This window comes from Caretta caretta, chromosome 3 (assembly GCF_965140235.1).
Source record: "Caretta caretta isolate rCarCar2 chromosome 3, rCarCar1.hap1, whole genome shotgun sequence".
NCBI lineage: Eukaryota > Metazoa > Chordata > Testudines > Cheloniidae > Caretta > Caretta caretta.
In genome coordinates, this window is record NC_134208.1 from 116,517,713 (window position 1) to 116,545,501 (window position 27,789).

The 27,789-nt window shown below is 41.7% G+C and overlaps 1 protein-coding gene and 1 long non-coding RNA gene across 14 annotated transcripts in view; one reads left to right on the forward strand and one right to left on the reverse strand.

Annotated features, from left to right (window-relative positions):
* The window catches only part of LOC125634047 (uncharacterized), a 69,575-nt gene extending 42,942 nt beyond the window's left edge, over positions 1–26,633 (forward strand). Inside the window, exon 4 of the long non-coding RNA XR_007355773.2 lies at positions 25,574–26,633. This is a non-coding gene — a long non-coding RNA (uncharacterized LOC125634047). The remainder of the gene's footprint in view (positions 1–25,573) is intronic.
* Positions 1–27,789, reverse strand: part of SYNE1 (spectrin repeat containing nuclear envelope protein 1) — a 499,708-nt gene that overhangs the window by 288,282 nt on the left and 183,637 nt on the right. For all 13 annotated transcript variants that reach the window (XM_075126812.1, XM_075126813.1, XM_075126818.1 and 10 more), the window contains 8 exons: positions 24,925–25,089; positions 19,148–19,315; positions 14,220–14,396; positions 12,563–12,703; positions 11,114–11,274; positions 5,694–5,844; positions 1,689–1,916; positions 802–900 (listed from right to left, as the gene is read on the reverse strand). In XM_075126812.1, the coding sequence (XP_074982913.1) occupies positions 802–900; positions 1,689–1,916; positions 5,694–5,844; positions 11,114–11,274; positions 12,563–12,703; positions 14,220–14,396; positions 19,148–19,315; positions 24,925–25,089 (1,290 nt within the window). The remainder of the gene's footprint in view (positions 1–801; positions 901–1,688; positions 1,917–5,693; positions 5,845–11,113; positions 11,275–12,562; positions 12,704–14,219; positions 14,397–19,147; positions 19,316–24,924; positions 25,090–27,789) is intronic.

The window sequence follows — 27,789 nt, forward strand, 5'->3', positions numbered from 1 at the left end:
CCTCCTTCACCCCAACACTCTGCCACAGCCTGGAGCCCCCTCCTGCACCCAAACTCCCTCCCACAGCTTGCACCCCTCATCCCCTCCTGCACCCCAAACCCCTGCCCCAGTCCGGTGAAAGTGAGTGTGGGTGGGGAAGAGCGAGCGACGGTGGGAGCGGGATGGAGTGAGTGGGGCTGGGCCTCAGGGAAGGGGCAGAGTAGATCCTGAGTTGCACTTAAATTCAAAAAGTGATCTTGTGCGTAAAGAGGTTGGAGACCACTGCTATAAACCACAAAGACAAAAGACAAAATTTCTTGAAATTTCTCCACAGGAACATTCACAGCTATGTGCATTTCTTATCTTTTATTTATGACAATGTTTTAAAAATGAAGAGGAATTTAAAAGTTCTCAAGGCTTGTTTTACACCTTTTTCGCCTCCTCTCCCCCACCCCCCCAAGAGCAGGAAAGTCTGCCTGAAGGGATAGGAGATGTAGTGACAAATCCCACTTGGTTGTGGGACTGAGCTGTCTGGAGACATGTGTAGATTTCATGTATTTCCCAAGAGTCTCCTGTGGAACACTGGCCCAAATTTAAAGGCGATGCCTTTAGACAGAACCCCTCAGAAGGCATGGCAGGATGCGGGTTAGTAGCAGTAAAGTTGCATGCTCCTCCCCAGGTCCAGTTGCCTCACAGCCCATGGAGGTAAATCAGCCCCTCAACTGTAAGTTATTTCTGTTTTCTGTAAGAAAGTCAATATAATACAGGTTCCCTCAATTAGTAAATAAATATACAAGCAGCAATTATGGAGCATGTTTTTACCGTGTGATCTTGAAGAGCTTTGTAAGTATCTGCTGATGAAAAACATGAAGTAACAGGCTCAGCCAGTTTAGCTTCAAATCTAGACACAGCCTGCTGCACCTATGAAATATATACAAAACAGAGGTTTTAAAAAACTGCAGAAAACAAATTAAATGACACATTTTAAAATTATATGTTTGCTAATAAATTAAGTATCCAGAGCCAACTGCAGTTTGAGGGCCTGACCCTGTGAGGTGCTCTGTGCTTCCTGAAGTTAATAGGAGTTTAGGGCACTCAGCTGCTCTCAGGAGATGCTTAAGCAACTTGCAGGACTGGCTCTTTATGCAAACAGTATTTATTCCAACCTGGTAATGAAGATGGACAATTTCATATGTCAAGTCTCTGGACCTGATTTACTGTTGCAGCATCCAGAAGAATTGTCTTCTGTTATTTTAAAGATGTATAACACTGTATGGTTCTGCGTTATGATTTGTCTATTTCATTACTTTTTAAATAATTTTAAACAAAATTTACCAGTGGAGGATTCGAAACTGCTTAGCTAACTAAAAATAGACCTTAATGAAATCTCTTGTATAATATAATATAGTACTGGAGTAACAGCTGTGTTAGTCTGTATTCGCAAAAAGAAAAGGAGTACTTGTGGCACCTTAGAGACTAACCAATTTATTTGAGCATAAGCTTTCGTGAGCTACAGCTCACTTCATCGGATGAAGTGAGCTGTAGCTCACAAAAGCTCAAATAAATTGGTTAGTCCCGAAGGTGCCACAAGTACTCCTTTTCTTTTTGATAATATGGTACTGTATGTGTAATTTTAGGGTTCTACTGGGAAACTATAGACATTCTATAAATTGTCTCTGAATAGTCTATTGAGAGTTTGCAATGTTTACCTGTTTGAGACTTTCTTCATACTTCTGCTGCTGTGATGCATTCCCTGTGATTATTCCTTCCAGACAGTGTGCATGATCTCTCAGCTCTTCCCAGTACCTTCTGATCTGTGTTAACTTGGCTCTAAGATGCGCAGATTCTCCAGAAGTAACAAACTGAGAAAAAGACAGAGCTTCCTCTTCTAGACTTGGGATTCCATTTATTTTACCGTCTATTTCTTTACTAATAACCTAAAATGTAAAGTAATAATAAATTAGCAGCCACAACAGATTTTCAATTGATCAAAATAATCACTTTCTATTTTCCTTCTATTAGTGCTAATAGTAGTCACAGTAATTTTCTTATAAATCAATGTACTGGACAACTCAGAGATCACCCTACACATCTGGTTACAAAAATCCTTATTATATTATCTAAGCTCCCTTTCCTTCTTGGATTTAATGTTGGAAAGCTATTTAAAAAAGCATTATCTATGAAAACCAACTAGTGCAGGCTAAATGAAATGTACATTAGTATAAGCAGAAAGGATGATATTTAGAATCTTCTGCCCCCTAGAATTGGTTGAATAATTCTGGTTGGGATTCAAAAAGGAAAAATAAACATAACTTAGTCATATTTAAAATTAAGCTTGACAAATAAACTTGGTAAATGTACAATGAAAAACAAACTTGTATTGGTCAGGAGATAGACAATAATCTAATATGAATGTGATGTAACAGTTTGCAAGCATGTGCTTTAGAGCAGTGGTTCTCAAACTTTTGTACTGGTGACCCCTTTCACATAGCAAGCCTCTGAGTTCGACCCTCCCCCCTTATAAATTAAAAACACTGTTTTGTATATTTAACACCATTATAAATGCTGGAGGCAAAGTGGGGTTTAGGATGAAGGCTGACAGCTCACGACCCCCCATGTAATAGCCTCATGACCCCCTGAGAGGTCCCGTCACCCCAGTTTGAGAATACCTGCTTCAGAGTGTAAATAGGAGCATTTTATACATTGGAAAATAGGTATTTTCATCTCAATTTTATGATCTCCAAGTATAAATCAGATTAGAAACTTAATTAGGGTGGTTTCAGAGTAGCAGCCGTGTTAGTCTGTATCCACAAAAAGAAAAGGAGTACTTGTGGCACCTTAGAGACTAAGAAATTTATTTGAGCATAAGGGTGATTCTGCCTCTCAAACACAGGGTTAAATGGAGAGCCAGATTGGAGTTCAAGACAACATTCTCCTCCAGGGTAGATTGATAGTGGCCTTTGATACTGTTCAACTTGCTCTGGGTCATTGAGCAGAGGTCTGGGATAATCTAGCACTGGCTTTTGATTTCATCAACTGCTTTTCAGGTAGGCACTAGCTGATCATAGTTTATCCTATTTTATATGTTTCTATGCTTATTTTCATTGGCAATTAGAGATAAGCATGAGACCTTCACACAAGTTTGAAACTTGCAGCACCTACCCGTATTTACTCATTAAACATATGTGCACATGGAAAAATACGCTTTCTTCACCAGGGAAGTATGTTCACTTCAGACCATGTAGCATGTTCATGAAGCTTTGCTCACAAGTAGTGAAATATAGTTATCAGAACTGGCTGGTAATGGGGAGAGAGAAGCCCTCTTTTACTAATGTTAGGAAATGCTCTATCATCCTCATAAATGTTTATGTAAAGGTATGTGTGAATGGAAGAATTCCAAAATTGTCATGAAACTGTACCATTCCAGGCACTAGATCTACTAACCACTGTTATCACGATGATAACAAAAATACTAATTATATTTTACTTGCTATTCAAAAATAATTACTCAACTGTGGATGAATAGAATTTTGCAAGGTTTGTATCTAGAACAGCAAAGTTATATCGTATAGCTAGAATGCATGATAGTAAATCAGCAGTTATAAAGTCTATGTGTGATGTTTTGAAATAATTCAGATTATAAAATAACTTTTTTTGCATGAGAATACAATGCTAATGAAAGGTACTAGATTGACAGCACTGGAGCTGTAACCCTCTCTCAGCAGAACAGAAATAAAATTAGGCCGTGCAAGTTCGCACCTACAGTGCACCTAAGAGGAAGTGTATAACTTTGTCTGCCAACAGCGGAACCATTTAGTGATAACTGTAGTAGTAATTTCTGTGGAATTAGGAATTACAGTGAAATCGCCTAGGGTGAAATCCTTGCTCTACTGAAAGCGGTGGGAGTTCTGCCACTGACTACAAGGCCATGTCAAACTTATTAGGCTTTTTACATAGGTTAGTGAACAGTCATGCAATGATAATTATAGTCATCTGTTCTGGTGATCTAGAGATGAGAAAGTGTGTATCACACAATTTTTCCACTGAGCCACTCAGATTGTGACATTGCTTAATACTGTCTACTACACTATAAGCACTATTAGGAATGTGACACAAAGCACCAAATACACCACAATACACAACACAAGTTCTTCAAATGTAGACAGGACTATAAACATTATGAAAGCAACTGAGGTGGCAGCTATTTATGTCTTGATGTTGAGGAATACATGGCTAGTTTCACACTTCGTCGTGCATCGCCTTGCTTTTGCTTATTAGAAACACAATCTTATCTTTATTTCATGTAACTTCATGTTGAAGAACTTTCTTTATTTTATGGTAATTCACTCAAATGTTTATTTATTTAAAATAATTTTCAGTCTGATAACTGGCATTTAGTTGAAGCATTATTTCTCATAAACTTACACTGGGATGGAATGGAGTCATTGCTAATCTCTTCAAGCACAGCACACAAATAGGTATCAATTCTCCAATCAGATCTGCATGGATGAACCACGATGTATTTGCACAAGTCTGTTAGGCTTCATGCAGAATAACCAGTTCAGGGACATAGCTTCTAAATTATAACATGTCATGTGTAATTCAGATGTGCTCAATTTTCTCCATCAGAGTCATTGAACATTGGGGTTCTATCTAGTAGCTGCTAACAAATAGGGATGTATGATTTAATGTATCTCTGTGAAAAACACAGAGATATTAATTTTACTCTTGAGTTTTTTAGAAACATTGCTTTAATGACAAGGCAAGAATTCAAGCAGTGTTCTATTTTTCACCGCTGCAACCAAGAGATAGATGATTTCATTTATTTAGTATATGTTAATATGATCACAACTTCAGAAATTAATATTCTGTCAAGAAACTCTTCCAGTCACCTGAATCAAATCTGACTTGGGAACCTTTCAAAATATATTGCAACAGCCTGCAGCAGCCTAACTGCAAGCCATTGCAGAGTTAAAGGGTTTATAGAAAATTACATTTTGGGAACTTTGCACCCATGAGCACATGCAGGTTGAGAAGACATACCTATTATATTTTGAAGGGTGATGTAAAGTGATCCTTGGAACTGACAGCGTATTTTTGACTAAATGCAGCTTTTGGAGGTACTAGGCATCTCTGAGGCCAATAAATGAACTAGGAGAAAACGTGTACCTACAATACTGTACAGACAATTTGGAATTCTGTAAATACTGTAGCAATAAAGGTCTATGGGTGCACAAGCTAGTGAGCACACTAGTTCCTTTATTATTTCAGCATAAAAGACACACAGAACATCAGGTGCTATAAAATAAGGTGCTATAGCCACTGACTGATGTACATTTTACAATACAAAGGCTTTCTACACTCTGTATAAACATGCTACATGACTATTTGGTAAGTCAGTGAGCTTCATCCAAAAAAAGAAAAAAAACTATGCATTCATTAAAATGTTTTAATATTACATACAATGAAGGCTTTGTAGGTATAAATAGCCACTAACAGAGAAACCAGCCTATAATGTTTTTCCTTTAGCTCTTGCCAAATCTTTGAGCTTGATATATTTGTATACAAAGTGTAACATCTTTACATCATTGTGGCTCTGAAACTCGAGTCAAATGTCTGTTCCTCGCCCTTGCAGCCACTAGGGAAAAAGAGAGAGAGAGAGAGAGAGAGAGAAACAAGGTTTTAATGCTTAATGTAACATGTGAACCAATCACCTTCATTTGGCTGGTTTGCATATCCAAGGGAGATGATGATGTTTCCAGGGTATCCAGTTCTTTTTCTTTTTCAGTTATCCAGATGGACAGAGCTTCAAAATTATTGCCAAAATGATCCCACTTGCTTTTCACCATTTCCATGGTTTTAATACTAAAATTAACCAAATTAAGTAGAGAAAACAAACAGTTTAATATAGTGAAACTTTTCTTTCGAGGTCTAATTAAAAATACTACTTATCCAAATTACAGGCAGTTTGTATTTTCAAAAAAATGTTTTTAGAGAATGTACATGTGTCTTTTGGATCAAAGTCAGATCGGACTTTGCACAATTCCATTAATCTCAATAGTGGTACACACAATATGAGTAAGTGTAAAATCTGTGTATCAAGGAATACATGAAAGCAAGAAATAACAAAGAGAAACAATCCAGGCACCATATACACACAATATTGTGTGGAATATAAACATTATATGGCTGTACCAGATCCCTAAAAATAAAGGGGTCTGAATTATTTTACAGCAAAATGGCTAAGACCAGTATACTGTAGCTCTGCATGTGATCAGTGAGGACTGACTGTTTTATTCTCTTGTGCTATAAACAACAATCTGCCAACCTTGCAAGTAGCTGTTTTTTTCTCAAGCAAAGAGTTAACGTCAAGTGAAAGAACAGAAAACTGATGAAGCCTGAGCTTGGTCCAAAATATTTTTTTGCCCATAAATGTACATTTTAGATGTGTTAAAACAGGAAGAGATTGTGCTTGGTTCGGGTCCAAGGCTTCACACAAGAAGCACCCTTCTCCTTTCTCTCATACGCCCCCCCCCGGGTATACCAAAAGTAACTCCTTGGCCATAGCTTCTGCTCCGCTCAAAGAACATGACAGTGCTTATGAAACCCAGGCCGGCTTGCTGTGGCACTCTGTCTCCTCTAGTGGCAGCTAGATCAGCTAGTGAGTAATTAACCGGCTTCTGCCTTGGCTAAGAGAGGTTTGTCTTTTTGTCAGGCAGTAGAAGGTCATGCATTAAGCTCCAGTGGTCCCAGGTTTGATCTCAGCTGATGACGACCAGAGTCTGTCAGTGTTACAAGTGGGGGCTCATCCAGAATATTAACTGGGAAGTCTCTGAAGCTCAGGATGTGCATCTCCAGCTAGAGGAAGTATGTAACCCATGTTTGCTTGGTGTGGCACTCTGTCCCCCTCTAGTGACAGCTAGACCAGCTCTAGACTGATGAGCCTGCTACAGTCTTAGCTAAGAGGTATGCATTTTTTAGCTCAGGCGGGAAAGGGTCATGCATTAAACTCCAGAGGTACCAGGTTTGATCCCAGCCAACGGTGACAAGGGTTTGTCGGCATTACACTCAGATAAGGTGGCAATACGTATCATGATGCCAGGAGGAAGAGGGCTGGGGGATCAGAATACAGGAATCAGAACACTGAGCAACTGGGGTATGATTTCCTTATGATTCCTTGAGATCTGCAGTATTTCAAGGACATCTCTCTGTCCCCTCTGCTCAGCTACAAATCTATGAGCACAAAAAGAATGTGTGTCAGTTTTGCTGTGTAGCTGACCATGCAGAGCTGCTATTCTTTTTTCTCCTCCTGAAGGTTTTCCCATAGAAGAGCAGTGTGTGAGACCTGCAGTGTTTAGGAGGACATCTTCAATACATATCTATGGGGCAACATTTCTAACTGCTGGCACTGCTATTCTGCAGTGTGCATGAGCCACCCCATGACCGTATATGCAAAATATTCACTTCAATGTAAAATACATGTTTTGCAGGTTCATCTCATTCTAATGTCCAGTTATACAGACATGCATGTTTTGCAGGAAGAAGTTATGGCTATTGGGTAAAGAAGCCCTGTTCTATCACAGTACCACACACATATTACATGATTTTACTTCCAAATGAAAATCTATTCCAAACCTAGGCTGCATGGGAATATGGCCAAACTGTCTAGCTTTCTGCAAGGCTTTATAAAATGATGCCACATTATTAAAAACAAAAATGAATATATATCACTGGCAGTAAGGGGCTACTCAGAGTCTTTGGAATCAAAGGACAATGGTGGCCTGCTCAATGATGGTGGTAAAAATCACACTAGCAAGTCAATTATTAAGTAGAAAATGACAGAATATTTGACAATAAATGACTATAGTATTTCACACATTTTAGTGAGGGAGTGTATAAAGAATGAAATTGCTAATAGCCAAATACATGCTATAGTAGCTGTTGGGATCAGGATTCACACTGAGAAGAAAAAGCAGTTGAACTATAATCAAGCTCTTCCCAAAATTTCAGAGTAGCTGGATAATGATCAATAATGAAATAGCCAACAATGTTGGCATTTCAGTTGCCTTTGGTTAGGCAACCACTGAGATGGACAGGAACAGATCTTACTTCTTGGAACAACTGGGGCAAATTCAACCCAAGGGTAACTCCAGTAAGGCAGCATGGGTCTGGGATGTACTTGGAAGTTTATCTTTACAACCAGTGGATCAACTGGATAAATCATCGTAGTTCCACTGAAGTAAATGGAGCAACACAGATTTGTACTAGCTGAGGATCTGGTACACTATGCTCAGAAATGCATATGTTTAATGAAAGCTTAAATGTAGGGCTGTTGATTAATCGCAGTTAGCTCATGCGATTAACTAAAAAAAATTAATCCCGATTAAAAATTTAATTGCTACTAATTGCAGTTTTAATTACACTGTTAAACAATAGAATACCAATAGAAATGTATTAAATATTTTTCATGTGTTTCTACATTTTCAAATATATTGATTTCAATTACAACACAGAATACAAAGTGTATAGTGATCACTTTATATTATTACTTTTGATTAGAAATATTTGCACTGTAAAAATGATAAACAAAAGAAACAGTATTTTTCAATTCACCTCATACAAGTACTGTAGTACAATGTCTTTATCGTGAAAGTGTAACTTACAAATGTAGATTCTTTTTGGTTACATATCTGTACTCAAAAACAAAACAATGCAAAACTTTAGAGCCTGCAAGTCCACTCAGTCCTACTTCTCGTTCAGCCAATCACTCAGAAAAACAAGTTTGTTTACATTTACGAGAGATAATGATGCCCACTTCTTATGTACAATGTCACCAGAGAGTGAGAACAGGTGTTTGCATGGAGCTTTTGTAGCTGGCACTGCAAGGTATTTATGTGCTAGATATGCTAAACATTCGTATGCCCCTTCATACTTCGGCCACCACTCCAGAGCACATGCTTCCATGCTGATGACACTCATTGAAAAAAGAATGAGTTAATTAAATTTGTGACTAGACTCTTTGGGGGAAGAACTGTATGTCTCTGGCTCTTTTTCTCCTGCATTCTGCCATATATTGCATGTTATAGTATTTCTGGATAATGACTCAGCACGTTTGTTCATTTTAAGAACACTTTCGCTGCAGATTTGACAAAACACAAAGAAGGTACCAATGTGAGATTTCGAAAGATAGCTACAGCTCTCGACATAAGGTTTAAGCATCGGAAGTGCCTTCCAAAACCTGAGAGGGATGAGGTATAGAGCAGTGGTTCTCAAAGCCAGTCCGCCGCTTGTTCAGGGAAAGCCCCTGGCGCGCCGGACCGGTTTGTTTACCTGCCGCATCCACAGGTTCGGCCGATCGCGGCTCCCACTGGCCGCGGTTCACTGCTCCAGGCCAATGGGGGCTGCAGGAAGCGAAGTGGGCCAAGGGACCTGCTGGCCGCCCTTCCCACAGCCCCCATTGACCTGGAGCGGCAAACCGCGGCCAGTGGGAACCGCGATCAGCCTAAGCTGAGGACGCTTCAGGTAAACAAACTAGTCCGGCCTGCCAGGGGCTTTCCCTGAACAGCGGACCCACTTGGAGAACCACTAGTGTAGAGTATGCTTTCAGAAGTCTTAAAAAAGAGAAACACTCCGATGCAGAAACTACAGAACCCGAACCACCAAAAAAGCGGTGGCACCTGAGTCAGATGATGATGAAAATGAACATGCGTCGGTCTGCACTGCTTTGGATTGGTATCGAGCAGAACCCGTCATCAGCATGGACACATCCCCTGGAATGATGGTTGAAGCATAAAGGGACATATAAATCTTTAGCACATCTGGCACGTAAATATCTTGCGACGCCGGCTACAACAGCACCATGAGAATGCCTGTTCTCACTTTCAGGTGACATTGTGAACAAGAAGCAGGCAACATTATCTCCTGCAAATGTAAACAAATTTGTTTTCTGAGCGATTGGCTGAACAAGAAATATAAGTGAGTGGACTTGTAGGCTTGAAAAGTTTTGTTTTATTTCTGAATACAGTTATTTTCTGTACATAATTCTACATTTGTAAGTTCAACTTCCATGATAAAGAGATTGCACTACAGTACTTGTATTAGGTGAATTGAAAAATACTATTTCTTTTGTTTTTTACAGTGCAAATATTTGTAATAAAAATAAATATAAAGTGAGCACTGTACACTTTCTATTCTGTTATAACTGAAATCAATATATTTGAAAATGTAGAAAACATCTAAAAATATTAAAATAAATGGCATTCCATTATTTTTTAATAGTGCGATTAATCGCATGATTAATTGCGTGTTTAATTTTTGAATCACGTGATTAATCACGATTAATTTTTTAAATCACTTGACAGTCCTACTTAAATTCTAAAGAAATTGTTGAGATCACAACATGGTGCAACCAATATTGTTTGACACTGAATGCCAGCTTCACCTGTACTCAGGCCCCCATAGCTGGGCTTGATAAGAGTTTTTGGTACTAACATCCAGAAATATGTGAATCTACCAAAACAGAGTTTCACTAAATGTCACTGCCCAAATGAAATATTCACAACTTGTGAAAATGCATTATATTTTTATAAATGCAAAATGTCACATTTATTTTTCAGGATTTTCTCAGTATTTCCATGGATCTTGATCCTTCCATTTTTACCCGAATTTTGGCAAACCTTTTCTTATTTTCAAGAGCAGAAATACTTATTGCATTGCCAGTGAAAATCAAATTGGGGCATTCACTAAGATAAAGGCACTTCTTGACATATTCCTGTGGAAAAAGTAGGAAAAATGTGAGACAAGCATGGTAACGGTATAGCTTTAAAAAGGCTCTAGTGCCTGAAGAACATGACTAATTCACAAGATTGGGCCTGTGGCTTAGAAATAAAAAATTCTATCTGTTAAATATGCCTGGAATCATTGTAGTTACTTTGTATTATCAAGCCACTATTTTCTTTATTGGTAGGTATTTGTGTTCTCGGCAATGGTTAGTACTATTCTCCTGGTTATTATCCCATGGAAAGCTGAAATTTACAGTGCCCTTTGAGACTTAACATGAAATGTTGACAATGTTATGTAAAAATCAGCTACATTCTTATGCCAGAGGAAATACTAGGACTTGTTAAGAACATACTCTTCTTCAAGGGTAACTTCCACTTTTTTCACTTGTTCCTGGATTGACTTGGCCTGCTGTTGAAGCGATTGCTTGTTCTTTGAGCCCAGCTGTATCTCAGAGGAGTTCTTCACAAGATTCTCAGCCTGTGCTGCAATGGCTATAGTCTGTTTAGCAAGTTCCTGTAAAGAGGCATCATAGTTATTATAAAAAAAATGTAAAACATTTCCTGATCCTAAAATTATTGTTTTTTCTTCCCCTGTGGGGAGAGAGGCTGTTCCCATGATTATTCATATTTATTTGTGGTATGTGTAAGAACTCAGAACCTTTTTATTTTCACATTTCCATTAACAAATGCTCATTTTAGTTAACTATTCCAATCAAACTAAGGCAAGAACCTAGTTTGATATGATATGACAATAATATTTCAATGTACTCAGTTAAAAATCAGTGTACTAGACGCACTGTGAAGCAGTTTTACTATTGAAATTGCAGAGGGCAGTGTGTCTAGGATAGTATTCGCATTTAATATCTTTTGGGTGCTATCACTCCTAAATATACAGGTGGATGTATAGCTTTATGTAGCTTTTAGCTTCGTTTTTTTCTCTCTTTAGCATTATTTCCTTTCATACAAGATAATGGTGGATTGCTAGATTGACCAGATTTAGATACAATTTGGCATCATTGTCAACAGGGAAAGGTATAAGCATTGAGGAAAAACAATACACTTAGCTAGGAAAAAAAGCAAGCACTATGGGCCCGAACCTGCCCCCATTTAAAGTCAGTACCAAAGCTCTGATTGACATCAAAATAGGAAAAGGATCGGGCTTCAGATAATATGAGTTGTGTTGTCAACACCAGAGGAAGAGTAGAAAGAAAACGGAAAGAGGAGCTAGAGAAAGAAAAAGGAAATTAACTAGTGTAGTGTTATGCTGAATGTGAGAAAAAAAATCAACTTTTGAGGTCTACTGACTTCAAAATTACTTGCAATAACAGGCTGTTGCTGTGCACACCGTAAAGAAGAAACACAAATCAGCTACCTGATCTCCAGGCAGCGTAGCAGGAAAGTGAATATTTTTGTTTATATCTACCCTTATATTTATAATACTTGTATTGAGTAAAATAGTAAAGCTCAGGCAACTACTTTACTCTCCATATATGTGCTTCACTGGCAGATATATTCATTTCAGTGGTGAAATTATAATTTAACTGCTGAAGGCACTATTTTGTCTCCAACCTGCATGCACAGCTTCCACAGACATTAATGGGAGCTTGAAAGAGTTATAGCTCAAAAGTTTGTCCCCTCCACCAACAGAAGTAGGTCCATTAAAAGATATGACCTCACCTACCTGGTCTCTCTCATTCATGGAGAACCATACAGAGATCAAAAAACAACTTTTCACATTACTTATTAATAAATAAGACAGAACATTGTCACAATTCCACTACTTTACACAGTGGCATTTATACCTTTGTCTGATCCAGTTCTGATGAGAGGCTCTCTAAACTGCTAAAGCTTAAGATGCGTTCAAGTGCAGAGCTTGCTTGCTTAAGATATTTGACTACTGTTTCTTTGTCTCTTTCAAACTGCTCCCATTTGTTTACTGTGACCTACACATAAAAAAGACAACAACAGAAAAGAGTTTGGTTATAAATTACTGAAGGAGGTCAAAGGTTACAGACCTAAATGCAAAACACATCATTTTTTTCCCTCTCAGAACCCCAGTTACAGACACAACCATCTAGGAGACAGTTAAGGTCTGGTTGGTCCCTGGCACATGTTCTGTTCTGTTCTGTTGTATAGAAAAGCACAGTTCTCTCTAGTACTTGTTTCTAGTTTCTCTCTGGATTTTAAGCATAAATCTGAACCTACTAAAGCCTCAAGGCTATATAAGTAAAGGTGGAAGGACTGGATCTCTGCTCAATGATACCTATAGAATTAGAAAACGTTTTGGTTAAAAAAAACTACACAGGCAAAAAGGTAATTATATTAATACCAAGCTGAATATAAGAGCTATCTGTTCTGTTTATCTAATATAAATTTTGGTTAACATGTGGCATTTGATTATTAGCTACTCCAAGTTTGGAACCCAACCTAGTATCTTCAGTGTAATGAATATTTCCTTGAAATGTCAAGTTTCTGAAATAAACTCAAGCCCCTATTAAAAATTGGCAGAAGGTGGGCCCTTTTAGAAATATCCTAATTTGCTTCCACCAATAATTACAATTAAGACGTCTTCTAATACTTTGCAATGTCAATCATATAGTTTTAACCTATCATAACACAGGAAATAACTGTGGTGTCTTTAAGCCTCCAAGCAAAGTGACAAATCCAATGGCACGATCACCCTTGAGCAGTAAAATCTGAAGGGAGGGTGTAGTCTGGTGAATTGAGTTTAGGGTTGGGAATCAGGAGGGAGTCAGTGATTTGCTCTGTGAGTCATTTAATTTCTCTAAAAAAAAGGAGTACTTGTGGCACCTTAGAGACTAACAAATTTATTCGAGCATAAGCTTTTGTGAGCTACAGCTCACTTCTCTGTGCCTCTGTTTTCCCATCTGTGAAATTAGGATATTTCATATGGCAGCTGTGAGGCTTAACTGTTTGTGCAGTGCTGTATATGTGATAGGTATTATTATTGAATGCAACCAAAATAATTTCACTACAGTGCAGTGTCATCCTTCATGAATAAATGTGCCACATAATCCCCATCTAAAAGCTAATTCATAGGCATTTTGTCTATTAAATGAGAATTAACATTGTCAATTAGGACTGAGCTACAAGCTAGTAAAAAATTAAATGATGTAGTATAATCCATAAGGGTTCCCACATTTGGCTCAAACACGGAGAGAAAAGTATCAGGAGGGATGGATGGGTTCTGACTGTGAAGTTCCCACATACTAAGTTTCAAAGGTGAGAAACTGATCACAAGTTTGTTAAAAATGTTAAAATGTGGAGCAAACGCACCTCTCATCAGACGGATACAAGAGCAAGTTAAAGAAAAGGGCATTGACCTGTTACTACTGGAAGAAGTAGAAAGTTGTCAACCCTTTAACTAAATTACATGAAAAACTGGGAAAATAGAATACAGGATACTCATTTCTGTAATGTTACATGCAGAACACTCACCTGTAATTTTTCTTCCCGTTTCTCCATATTCTGCTGCATGTTTTCTAATGTACCTTCCAGCTTCTGTAAATCTTCTTGCACTGTGCTAGGCAGTCCTCCTTCGATCTGCAGCTGCTTAGCTCGCGCAATCTGCTGTTGCACATCTTGCCGCTTTGCACAGAGCCTCTTTGTCCTTTGCTAGAAGCATTTATTCAGGAGGATTGATACAAATTTAAATGTTTCTTAGTTCAGTGTTGAAAACAGGCACACCAGAAACACACTCACAATTTTCTGTATGTGTATATCTATACAAGGGGTATAATAGACAAAGGGCTGCACTATCTCCTCCCTGAATAGAAGTATGGTCAGAGGGTGAGGACACATGGAGCCTTTTTGTCCCGCTTGTGCACCCCCACAGGAGGCACCCCTAAGCTGGCTGCAAAGTAGTGAGTAATGGCTGGAGGCTGGCTCATTCTGCTTCACTACCCCCAGGCTCCAGAGCACCTTTGGTTGTGGTGTGGATATGGCAGTAGCCCTGCTCCTTCTCTGTGCCACTCGCCAGATGCAGAGCAGCACTGAGGGAAGCACACTGTACACCCACACAGTGAGAAAACAGCAAATGCCAAAGCTCCACCCCCTTGCATATGGGTGTCTCACCCACCTCCAGCCCTGCCTCCTACATAGAATCATAGAATATCAGGGTTGGAAGGGACCTCAGGAGGTCATCTAGTCCAACCCCCTGCTCAAAAGCAGGACCCATCCCCAATTAAATCATCCCAGCCAGGGCTTTGTCAAGCCTGACCTTAAAAACTTCTAAGGAAGGAGATTCCACCACCTCCCTAGGCAACGCATTCCAGTGTTTCACCACCCTCCTAGTGAAAAAGTTTTTCCTAATATCCAACCTAAACCTCCCCCACTGCAACTTGAGACCATTACTCCTTGTCCTGTCCTCTTCCACCACTGAGAATAGTCTAGAACCATCCTCTCAGGAACCACCTCTCAGGTAGTTGAAAGCAGCTATCAAATCCCCCCTCATTCTTCTCTTCTGCAGGCTAAACAATCCCAGCTCCCTCAGCCTCTCCTCATAAGTTATGTGTTCCAGACCCCTAATCATTTTTGTTGCCCTTCGCTGGACTCTCTCCAATTTATCCACATCCTTCTTGTAGTGTGGGGCCCAAAACTGGACACAGTACTCCAGATGAGGCCTCACCAATGTCGAACAGAGGGGGACGATCACGTCCCTCGATCTGCTCGCTATGCCCCTACTTATACATCCCAAAATGCCATTGGCCTTCTTGGCAACAAGGGCACACTGCTGACTCATATCCAGCTTCTCGTCCACTGTCACCCCTAGGTCCTTTTCCGCAGAACTGCTGCCTAGCCATTCGGTCCCTAGTCTGTAGCTGTGCATTGGGTTCTTCCATCCTAAGTGCAGAACCCTGCACTTATCCTTATTGAACCTCATCAGATTTCTTTTGGCCCAATCCTCCAATTTGTCTAGGTCCCTCTGTATCCTATCCCTGCCCTCCAGCATATCTACCACTCCTCCCAATTTAGTATCATCCGCAAATTTGCTGAGAGTGCAATCCACAGCATCCTCCAGATCATTTATGAAGATATTGAACAAAACCGGCCCCAGGACCGACCCCTGGGGCACTCCACTTGACACTGGCTGCCAACTACACATGAAGCCATTGATCACTACCCGTTGAGCCCGACAATCTAGCCAGCTTTCTACCCACCTTATAGTGCATTCATCCAGCCCATACTTCTTTAACTTGCTGACAAGAATACTGTGGGAGACCGTGTCAAAATCTTTGCTATAGTCAAGATACAATACATCCACTGCTTTCCCTTCATCCACAGAACCAGTAATCTCATCACAGAAGGCGATTAGATTAGTCAGGCATGACCTTCCCTTGGTGAATACATGCTGACTGTTCCTGATCACTTTCCTCTCATGTAAGTGCTTCAGGATTGATTCCTTGAGGACCTGCTCCATGATTTTTCCGGGGACCGAGGTGAGGCTGATTGGCCTGTAGTTCCCAGGATCCTCCTTCTTCCCTTTTTTAAAGATGGGCACTACATTAGCCTTTTTCCAGTCATCCGGGACTTCCCCCGTTTGCCACGAGTTTTCAAAGATAATGACCAATGGCTCTGCAATCACAGCCACCAGTTCCTTTAGCACTCTCGGATGCAACTCGTCCGGCCCCATGGACTTGTGCACGTCCAGCTTTTCTAAATAGTCCCTAACCACCTCTTTCTCCACAGAGGGCTGGCCATCTATTCCCCATGTTGTGATGCCCAGCGCAGCAGTCTGGGAACTGACCTTGTTCGTGAAGACAGAGGCAAAAAAAGCATTGAGTACATTAGCTTTTTCCACATCCTCTGTCACTAGGTTGCCTCCCTCATTCAGTAAGGGGCCCACACTTTCCTTGGCTTTCTTCTTGTTGCCAACATACCTGAAGAAACCCTTCTTGTTACTCTTAACATCTCTCACTAGCTGCAGCTCCAGGTGCGATTTGGCCCTCCTAATTTCATTCCTACATGCCCGAGCAATATTTTTATACTCTTCCCTGGTCATATGTCCAACCTTCCACTTCTTGTAAGCTTCTTTTTTATGCTTAAGATCCACTAGGATTTCACCGTTAAGCCAAGCTGGTCGCCTGCCATATTTACTATTCTTTCTACACATCGGGATGGTTTGTCCCTGTAACCTCAACAGGGATTCCTTGAAATACAGCCAGCTCTCCTGGACTCCTTTCCCCTTCATGTTAGTCCCCCAGGGGATCCTACCCATCCGTTCCCTGAGGGAGTCAAAGTCTGCTTTCCTGAAGTCCAGGGTCCGTATCCTGCTGCTTACCTTTCTTCCCTGTGTCAGGATCCTGAACTGAACCAACTCATGGTCACTGCCTCCCAGATTCCCGTCCACTTTTGCTTCCCCCACTAATTCTTCCCGGTTTGTGAGCAGCAGGTCAAGAAAAGCTCCCCCCTAGTTGGCTCCTCTAGCACTTGCACAAGGAAATTGTCCCCTATGCTTTCCAAAAACTTCCTGGATTGTCTATGCACTGCTGTATTGCTCTCCCAGCAGATATCAGGAAAATTAAAGTCACCCATGAGAATCAGGGAATGCGATCTAGTAGCTTCCGTGAGCTGCCGGAAGAAAGCCTCATCTACCTCATCCCCCTGGTCCGGTGGTCTATAGCAGACTCCCACCACTACATCACTCTTGTTGCTCACACTTCTAAACTTAATCCAGAGACACTCAGGTTTTTCTGCAGTTTCGTACTGGAGCTCTGAGCAGTCATACTGCTCCCTTACATACAGTGCTACTCCCCCACCTTTTCTGCCCTGACTTTACATGTCCCTTTGCTGGGGTTTGTGAAGGAATCCTCAGAAGGCAGCCTGCAGCTGTCTGTCTCAGTTCTCTTCTGGCCAGTTCCAGGGCTTTTAAAGACCCCACTTGTACCACTGCCCCCATCTGCCATACAGGGGACAGGACAGGGTGAAAATTTCACCCATGACTCTTCCTGGCTTCTGCAAGCATAAATCTGCCAAGTCCCTGTGAGTAGTGCTCCTCCTCCTGCCTCTCTCAGATTGGCTCAGGTTTGCGGAGCCTTAAAACACCAGCACATACAGCAACTATTACACAGATGTAGTTATTACAAATATGACACGCGCTGTACAGAATCAGAGCTACAACACAGCATCCTCTGGTTAGACAACAAGGCACATCCAACTGTGCAGAAACACAGATTAATAAACACCATTTACACCGTGCACCGACAATGACAATAATGTGATTCTTATTTAGGAAGCCCCAGAGTGACTGTTACACAATACAGCCTTGTTCTACAGTCTGTGACAGAACACAACCCCCAACCTTTATTTATGACTAATAGTAGTAGTAGTAGTACTTGTTGTTATGACTGAAAACAGTGATATGTGTAACTATTGCATAACTGGGTCCACTGTCTGTTAAGATTAAAAAAAACATGTTTTTAATTCTGTTTACCTGCAATCAGTTAAAATAAGAACCTGTTACTGCAGTCAGCACCTGATTTGGTGAAAATATGACATCTTGCATTACGTATCAATTAATGTAAACTACACAAAACAGTTTTTTATAGTTTTACATACATACCCAGCCAGAATATTAAGGACAAATTCTGCTTTCAGTTACATACACTCGTGTAAGTTAAGGCAGAATCTGCTCCACAATATTAAAAATATTAATTATGCAAATTCAAACATTGGGTTAATTGAACCATGGCAATATAAAGTCATAAAACCAAATTCTGTTACTGGAGGCACAGTACTGGAAAAAATGACTGGTGTAAATAATTCCTCCAATTATGCTCACAACGATCAGATCAGAATCTTAGCCTTTAAAAATAGTAATACTTGTAGAGTGCACTTGTCAAAAATTTCAAACTTTGGCACCTAAATAAAAATGGTCTGATTTTCAGAAGGTCTGGAACTCAAGTGAATTCAACAAGAGCTGCAAGTGCTCATCTCCACTGAAAATCTGGCTATTTTTATTTAGGGCACCCAGGTTTGAAAATAAAGGTCTCTTTATTTCAAGACAAAATAAATTACATCATTATAAACTAGTATCACTTAGGCCATGTCTACATTAGCACTTTTGTTGCTCCGGGGTCTGAAAAATACACACACCCCCAAGCGACATAAGTTTTGCCAGCATAAGCGCTCATGTGCACAGTGCTATGTCGCTCGTTGAGCTGATTTATTTTGTCGATGGGAGAGCTCTCTCCCATCACTCATACAGAGGCACTATTTCCCTATGCTGGGGCTATACTTTTTACCTGATGTTGTCATATTAAATACACTGCAGTACACCATAGGAGAAGCCACACAAACACTCTATGCTTGTCAATGACACAAACGCCACATAACATATCAAATCTGGGTATGCCCAGTTGTCCTACCTGATGATGCAAAAGCAGTTGTTGAGCCTGTAATAAGCTTTCTGTATCTAAGATTTTTTCAGCCTCTACTTGGGCTTCTTTTGAGTTGGTAATTAGTTCTTCTAGGGCACTTTTTACTTCTTCTTTGTATTGGACACAATCACCCACAGTGCTTAACATCTTCTCAATCTATATTTATGGACAACATTGAAATAGGCAATAGCTGAACCAGGTTAATTTACATTTGGGGTATTTTTTGTAACACATGATAATTGTCTGCAATGCAAAACCCATACACCACCAGGTCATTTAGGACCACGCTTTTGCTTTGTATTTAAAGAAAAACTAAAAGCATTCATAGCCCTAAAATGTGACTACACTACCCCAATTTCCTATCTGTTTGCAATATCTTTGTAATACTTTATGGGTCATATCTTCAGGTGGTATAAATTGTCATAATTGTCATTTATTTCAGATCAGCTATGACAATTTACACAATTTGAGGATCTCTCTCAGTATATTATTTGTACTTCCTATTAGCCTAGCATTCATCAACAATTCTACAATAATATATCAGTGGAAGAAAATATAAATATAAAATGTAGTCAGTCAGGAAACAGATTTCAGTTTTTAGGAATGTGTGAAATATTTCAGACAGATTAAGAATCAACAGAACCTTCACTCTAAACTTGAGGACAACATAAAGCCAAACCATATTTAGGTTCTGGAAAAGTTTAGTAACCATTTCCTGTTTTTGTTTTAAATGTTCATGGATCTCTGCTTTTCTTGGCTCTTGCTTTTGGATGAGACAAGAGGTAAATTCACTTAAATACCATGAAAAGTTATATTATGCAGTATTTCCAACCCTTTGGAAATCACGACATGAACCAACAGTTTTCACAAAATTTCACACCCAATTTTCACACCAAGGAAAATTAAATTAAGTTTGAATAAATACTTGGAGCCTGTATAAATCTGGAACAATTACAATGATGTAAGAAGGTCTCTGCAAGAGACTGCAGTGAAAGTGGCACTGGAGTCTCCATCCTAAATTTTATCCTCCTCCTAACAAGGACATCCCCAAACTCCTCCTAATCTTTCTCTTATGAAAAATATGGAGCAGAGTCTTGAGAGGCAGGCTCGATTGCCCCAGATCTAAGAGAAGCACAATTTCTTCAAGACAGTTTGATACTTCTCGTTGCCTGTCAAAGCTAAATGGGAAATAGATAACAGCTGTGAGGGTATCCATGTGTCTGAAGTTGACAGGGTCCCTAAACTTAAGTGAGATATCCTGCCTATTTTTGGAAGAAACAGGCCCTTGAACAGTCACACTAATGAGGGATATATCCTGTTACTGAATCTAATCTTCTACTGGTGTTTTGTGCACAGATTCTGCCCCTGGAATGTGAAGAGTCTCTCCTTGGGTTAAGAATGAAAGGATCTTCTACCTTTGTACGAGAGCTTGTCATCCTTTGAGCTTGTAGGAGAGCTTGTAGTCCTTTGAGGGCTTCATTAGAGTAGATAGCTCACACTATGGCTTATCTACATTGTCAGCCACCACCTTATCAATCATTTCCTCCTCAGATTTTTAAGGCACAGAGGATTTGCTATGAATAATTTGCTGCCCAGGTCAGAAGCCAGAGTTAGTGCCTGGACATTGAGTTTGCTGCCATGACTCTTGCTGGCAGCTTTAAGAAATCCACAGATAAACTGGTATAATTATGACAGCCAGGAATATCTTCTATTGCATCAACTTACTTGAATTCATCATAGATCTGGAGATGCAAGCATTTTATATCATTTTAAATATAAATATTTTGGCTCAGTAAAACTGGTGGTTGCTAGAGAGCCGTGGGGGCAGCTGAAGAAGTTTTGAAGTCGCTTCTGAGGATTACTTCCATCATCTAGTCTTTTGCAAGAATTATCTTGCCATTTTCCACAAATGCCATTATTGCATCAGCAACAAGAATGATGCAAACATAATTTTGGGTCCTAGGACACTGTAAAATTCCAGGACATGCCAAGCATCCTTTCCCCTTTACCTAGAGTTTCTCCCCATTAACATCTTTGATGGAGGAATGTAGTGGGTAGCAAAACTTTGTCATGCTGGCCACCACTTTACTCCTCCTGGTTTGAAACATGTCCAGGGAAAAAAAAACTCCTCCTGCTTCTCTGGCTCAGAGTTACAGTCTGAAATCAAGAGTCTTCCTCCACTGGAGCTCATGGAAGGATTTGAACATCTGGAGTGCATTGGGGATTTTTTCTAGTGTCTTCTGTACATTTTTGGCTTTTTTCTCATCTTTTGCTCAATTTTTCACTTCCATGGCGATAGTTCCTGCCTGAACATTGAGGGGTGGGGGAAATTTTCACCCTTTATCTCTCAGAAACTCTAGCTTGGGATTCCTAAAGAATGAGCAGGTGCCCACTTCAGGTCTCAGGCTCCCTTGCTTTGTTTGCCCCAGGCCATTTCCTTCACCTGTTTTCAACACAAGTCCAAAACTTTCATCACTTGGTACAGGGGCTCATTCCCTTTGGTACAGGGATTCCCAAGAGAAAGTTCCTCACACTGTGCAACAACTGAGATTCTTCTAAATGGTGTCCCTGTGGGTGTTCCACGTCAGGTGTTGGTGTGTCCCGGCACCTTTGAGCAGAGAATTTCAGCAGCAGTGCTCATCTGAGTCACGCATGCACTCTCCCCATGTCGTGCCATTGTTGGTGACTATCTAGTATCCCCAGTTACTTTCTTCTTCTTCTTCTTTGAGGAGTGTCCCTGTGGGACCACTACTTCAGGTGACTATTGAGCAGTGCCCCTCGTTGGATGGAAGGGGCTTCAGAGTTGAGTGGGTAATTGATTATGAGTCCTACCAATGCGTCTGATCTTGAGCTCTGATCTATCACATAGTGTTTTGTAAACATGTATGCGGAAGCCCACGTGGCTGCTTTACATATGTCCATGATTGGTACATTGTTGAGAAATGCTACTGAGGTTGATAATAACCATAGAGTGGGTTCGGATCCCTGGTGAAAGTTGTTTGTCATGCTGCTGGTAACATAGGTGAAAGCATCCAGAAATCCATTTGGACAGCCTCTGCTTGGAATAGACAATGACAGCACAGACAAATCTTTAGATAGTTCCAAAGTTCTGAATCCACGGGTGCAGGACTGGCATCTGGGACTTTCGGCGCGGGTCGGCAGCCAGGACCCCAGGCAAGGGGCAACAGACAGGACCCCAGGCGAGGGGCAGCAACCAGGATCTGGGTTCAGGACCAGCAGCTGGGACCCTGGATGTGGGGCGGCAGTGGAGCCCTGGACATGCGGGGTGGCTGTAGAGTCCCGGAAGTTGGCGGGCAGTGGAGTTTAAACATTAATTGACTAAATTACCAATAAGACTGATGCTTATCGGTTAACCAGTTAACATTTTACATCCGTACATTGGACCCTTACAAATTTGTTGCGTTTTCTGAGGTCTCAGATAGACCTCTATCCTCCGTTCTTTTCCTGAGTTAAGAAGTAGTGGGAGTAAAAACCCTTCCCTTTGTGTTGTGATGGGACGTGTTCCAAGACACCCAGATGTGGGAGATGATTTACTTTTTGCCGCAGAAAGTGTTTGTGTGAGGGGTCCCTAAAGAGGGATGGTGGTGGTGGTGGTGGTGGGGGGGGGGATTAATGCTATTGTATAGCCTGAAAGGATTATCTCCAAAACCCATTTCTTTGTGATGATGGATTACCATGCTGGGCATAAACAGGTCAACCAGTATCCAAAACAGGGGATGGTTAGTGATGGTGTCAGCGCATAAGAATGGAGGCAGTTGGTGATGCTTTGAAGGCCCCTGTCTTTGCCTTTGCGCGTCATAGTGCCTCTGTTGAGGTGTATGGGACAGACCTTGCACGCTGAGTGGGCTAGTATTGACCCTTTTTTCTTTTTGACACAGGTGTCTATATATTCAGGGAGCAGAGTGTCGCCCTCGAGTCTTTCAGAGTATGCAACGTCTCATCAGTTTTTGCCACAAACAGCTTACAGCCATCAAATGGCAGATCCTTGACAGTGGATTGTACCTCCCTTACAAAACCAGACAGGTGGAGCCATGAAGCCCGGCACATAACTATAGCAGTGGCCATGGAGCACGCCGCTGTATCAGCCATATCTAGAGAGGCCTGTAAGGAGGTTCTGGATAGGAGTTGGCCCGCTGAAATTATGGACTTAAATTGGTCTCTTTTGTCCTCTGGTATGATGTCAATAAATTCAGTGAGTTTGGAGTGTAGTTGTATTTTGCCATTAGGGCAGCGTATTTGGCAATCCAGAACTGAAGAATGATTAGGCCTTGTGGCCAAAAAGATCCGAACGTTTCCACTCTTTGTTGTATGGAGTGGATCTCTGTTGTTGTTGTCTGCCTCGTTAGTGAATTTGGTGCAGGGTGAGAAAATAAGAAGCCTGGTCCTATAGAGGGAACATAGTACTTCTTATCCACTCTCTTGCAGGTGGGCAGTATCGTAGCCAGGGTCTGTCATACATTTTTGGCCAGCTCCATGGGTGCACCATGTATGGAAAGTGCAATTTTAGATGAGGTGGATGTATGGAGAATGTCCAGTAGTTTGTGCTGGGACTCTGGAACCTCCTCTAGAGGAATCTCTAGGATATCAGCAATTCCTTTAAAGAGTTCCTGAAAGGGTTTAAAATCGTCCACCACTGTGAGTGGCAGTGGCATTATGACCTCATCCAGGGACGAAGAAGAAATGCTGGATGTTGGTGTTGTAACCTGTTCCCAGGCTTCCTCCTGTTCTCCAGCTCTCTCCTCAGGGGGTTCTGAAGGTGCAGCAATGGAAAGTGATGGGGAAGATCTAAGCCTCTCCTTGTATAGGCTCGGGAGTCTGAGATACTGTCTCCTGTATGCCCCCAGGGGTCCCAGTAGGGCCACTGAGCGGGGAATGGCATAAGTGGTGGCATCCATAGGAAGCCCTACCAGGTCTGGATGTCAGTCCTGTGATGGGTTCTAGGCTTCCCAGAATAGATTCTATGGCAAAGGAATGCTGAGATAAGACACCTTCCTCCTCAGTATCTTCTTCCTCACTAGAGAATGGAGGGGCCAGAGGTGAAGTGGGCTGACATGGTGCCATTCGTGCTGGGGAAACATGGGTGCCCAAAAGACATGATTCAGGCATTGATGAACCACGCCAAAGCAGTTCTGTTTACACTGACTCATCCATAACCCTTTTCTCAGGCCAGAAAGTAGTGTTCTAGTACGCTGTCTCTTAGGGGCCAAAAACTCCCACTGACTTCAGTGGTACCAGAATTTGGTTGCAGATCAGTCAGTAAGGATGGCAGTGGGCTCCATCACTTGGAGCCTGATTCTGCCAATCTAATTCATATTAGATGTTCTTACTTTGGAAAGTAAGGATGTGATTTAGCCTAGGAGTTGCAACAACAGAAGCCTGAGACTTCCAAACCTGAGACACCCACATCACCAGGTTGTCAATGTAAAATGCTTGATAGTATTGAATTATAGCAAACTAATGTTCCTTGTTTAGATAAAAACTCCTAAAGCACTGCACATATTTTGGATTCAGAAATGTTCATCTGAAGCCGAGAAAGATTCAGAAGCCTGCTGATCAGCTCTGTCAATATTTTTTGTTTGTTAGACTCAAGGATTTGTTGCATCTGGAATCTGAAGAAAATTGGGTTGCTGTGTGCTTCTAGTGTAATTAAAAAAAACAGCAGGTCACTTAGTCTTGTGTAGCATGGCTGATGTCACTACATATGATGCTGTAAATGTAGTGGCATTGTGTTTCTCATATTATACCTCAGCCAGCAAATGTAGGAGTCCCTTGAAGTTACTAGAAAGTTTAGATAGCTCATCCTCTTTCTTTCTGGCTTCATCCTCTGCAGAAACCTCAGTCAGATCAGCAAGTCTAGATTTCAGCCAGTCGACATTTTCTCCTTGTTTGCTGATATCTTGTCGGATTATCTATACAAGAATCACAAATATACAAGCTTAGAATCAATTAAATATACCAGCGAATAATATTAATGGGCAACTTGCCATCAATCCTATGGTTAGCAGCACAAAAGTATGTGTGTGAGAGTCTGTGTATTCTCCTTTGAAGACTGCAGGATAGTATTTTTCTCTAATTCCCATGGAGTCTGTCATGTTCTACGTAGGGCTGAATCCTGCATTCCTTCCACAAGCAATACAGGATTGTCCCCTACTGATTACATTGCTGAAGCCTGTTTTTTCCCCCTACAGGCTAGCATTTTTGGTGCTCATTATCCACATGGTAAATAATGTATATATTTTTTCATATATTGACCATTCAATATCCTGCATATATGTATGTAAGAGGCCAGTGAAGAAGCTTGGCAACATGTGACCTCCAGAAGAGGTAAGCGGAATGTCCGGGTTCCAGTAACACAGACACAGGTAACTAACCGCTTTCATGTTCTCTCCACAGGTACCGTTGCGGAGAGTGGACCAGATGATATGTCTGGGGCGAGAAAGCAGAAGGAGACTCCGCTGGTTGGAAGGCATGAGATGCGATGTCCTGAGGTTGGGGGTTCCACGACCACCACTCCCAAGAGGAGAAGGCGGGTGGTGGTGGTCGGGGACTCTCTCCTCCAGGGGACTGAGTCATCTATCTGCCGCCCTGACCGGGAAAACCGAGAAGTCTGCTGCTTGCCAGGGGCTAGGATTCGTGATGTGACGGAGAGACTGCCGAGACTCATCAAGCCCTCGGATCGCTACCCCTTCCTGCTTCTCCACGTGGGCACCAATGATACTGCCAAGAATGACCTTGAGCGGATCACTGCGGACTACGTGGCTCTGGGAAGAAGGATAAAGGAGTTGGAGGCGCAAGTGGTGTTCTCGTCCATCCTTCCCGTGGAAGGAAAAGGCCTGGGTAGGGACCGTCGAATCGTCGAAGTCAACGAATGGCTACGCAGGTGGTGTCGGAGAGAAGGCTTTGGATTCTTTGACCATGGGATGGTGTTCCATGAAGGAGGAGTGCTGGGCAGAGACGGGCTCCATCTTACGAAGAGAGGGAAGAGCATCTTTGCCAGCAGGCTGGCTAACCTAGTGAGGAGGGCTTTAAACTAGGTTCACCGGGGGAAGGAGACCAAAGCCCTGAGGTAAGTGGGAAAGCGGGATACCGGGAGGAAGCACAGGCAGGAATGTCTGTGAGGGGAGGGCTCCTGCCTCATACTGGGAATGAGGGGCGATCAACAGGTTATCTCAAGTGCTTATATACGAATGCACAAAGCCTTGGAAACAAGCAGGGAGAACTGGAGGTCCTGGTGATGTCAAGGAACTATGATGTGCTTGGAATAACAGAGACTTGGTGGGATAACTCACATGACTGGAGTACTGTCATGGATGGTTATAAACTGTTCAGGAAGGACAGGCAGGGCAGAAAAGGTGGGGGAGTAGCACTGTATGTAAGGGAGCAGTATGACTGCTCAGAGCTCCAGTACGAAACTGTAGAAAAACCTGAGTGTCTCTGGATTAAGTTTAGAAGTGTGTGCAACAAGAGTGATGTAGTGGTGGGAGTCTGCTATAGACCACCGGACCAGGGGGATGAGGTAGATGAGGCTTTCTTCCGGCAGCTCACGGAAGCTACTAGATCGCATGCCCTGATTCTCATGGGTGACTTTAATTTTCCTGATATCTGCTGAAAGAGCAATACAGCAGTGCATAGACAATCCAGGAAGTTTTTGGAAAGCGTAGGGGATAATTTCCTGGCGCAAGTGCTAGAGGAGCCAACTATGGGGGGCGCTTTTCTTGACCTGCTGCTCACAAACCGGGTAGAATTAGTGGGGGAAGCAAAAGTGGATGGGAATCTGGGAGGCAGTGACCATAAGTTGGTTGAGTTCAGGATCCTGACGCAGGGAAGAAAGGTAAGCAGCAGGATACGGACCCTGGACTTCAGGAAAGCAGACTTCGACTCCCTCAGGGAACGGATGGCCAGGATCCCCTGGGGGACTAACATGAAGGGGAAAGGAGTCCAGGAGAGCTGGCTGTATTTCAAGGAATCCCTGTTGAGGTTACAGGGACAAACCATCCCGATGAGTCGAAAGAATAGTAAATATGGCAGGCGACCAGCTTGGCTTAATGGTGAAATCCTAGCGGATCTTAAACATAAAAAAGAAGCTTACAAGAAGTGGAAGGTTGGACATATGACCAGGGAAGAGTATAAAAATATTGCTCGGGCATGTAGGAATGATATCAGGAGGGCCAAATCGCACCTGGAGCTGCAGCTAGCAAGAGATGTCAAGAGTAACAAGACTAGGGGCCGAATGGCTAGGCAGCAGTTCTGCGGAAAAGGACCTAGGGGTGACAGTGGACGAGAAGCTGGATATGAGTCAGCAGTGTGCCCTTGTTGCCAAGAAGGCCAATGGCATTTTGGGATGTATAAGTAGGGGCATAGCGAGCAGATCGAGGGACGTGATCGTTCCCCTCTATTCGACATTGGTCAGGCCTCATCTGGAGTACTGTGTCCAGTTTTGGGCCCCACACTACAAGAAGGATGTGGATAAATTGGAGAGAGTCCAGCGAAGGGCAACAAAAATGATTAGGGGTCTGGAACACATGACTTATGCGGAGAGGCTGAGGGAGCTGGGATTGTTTAGTCTGCAGAAGAGAAGAATGAGGGGGGATTTGATAGCTGCTTTCAAC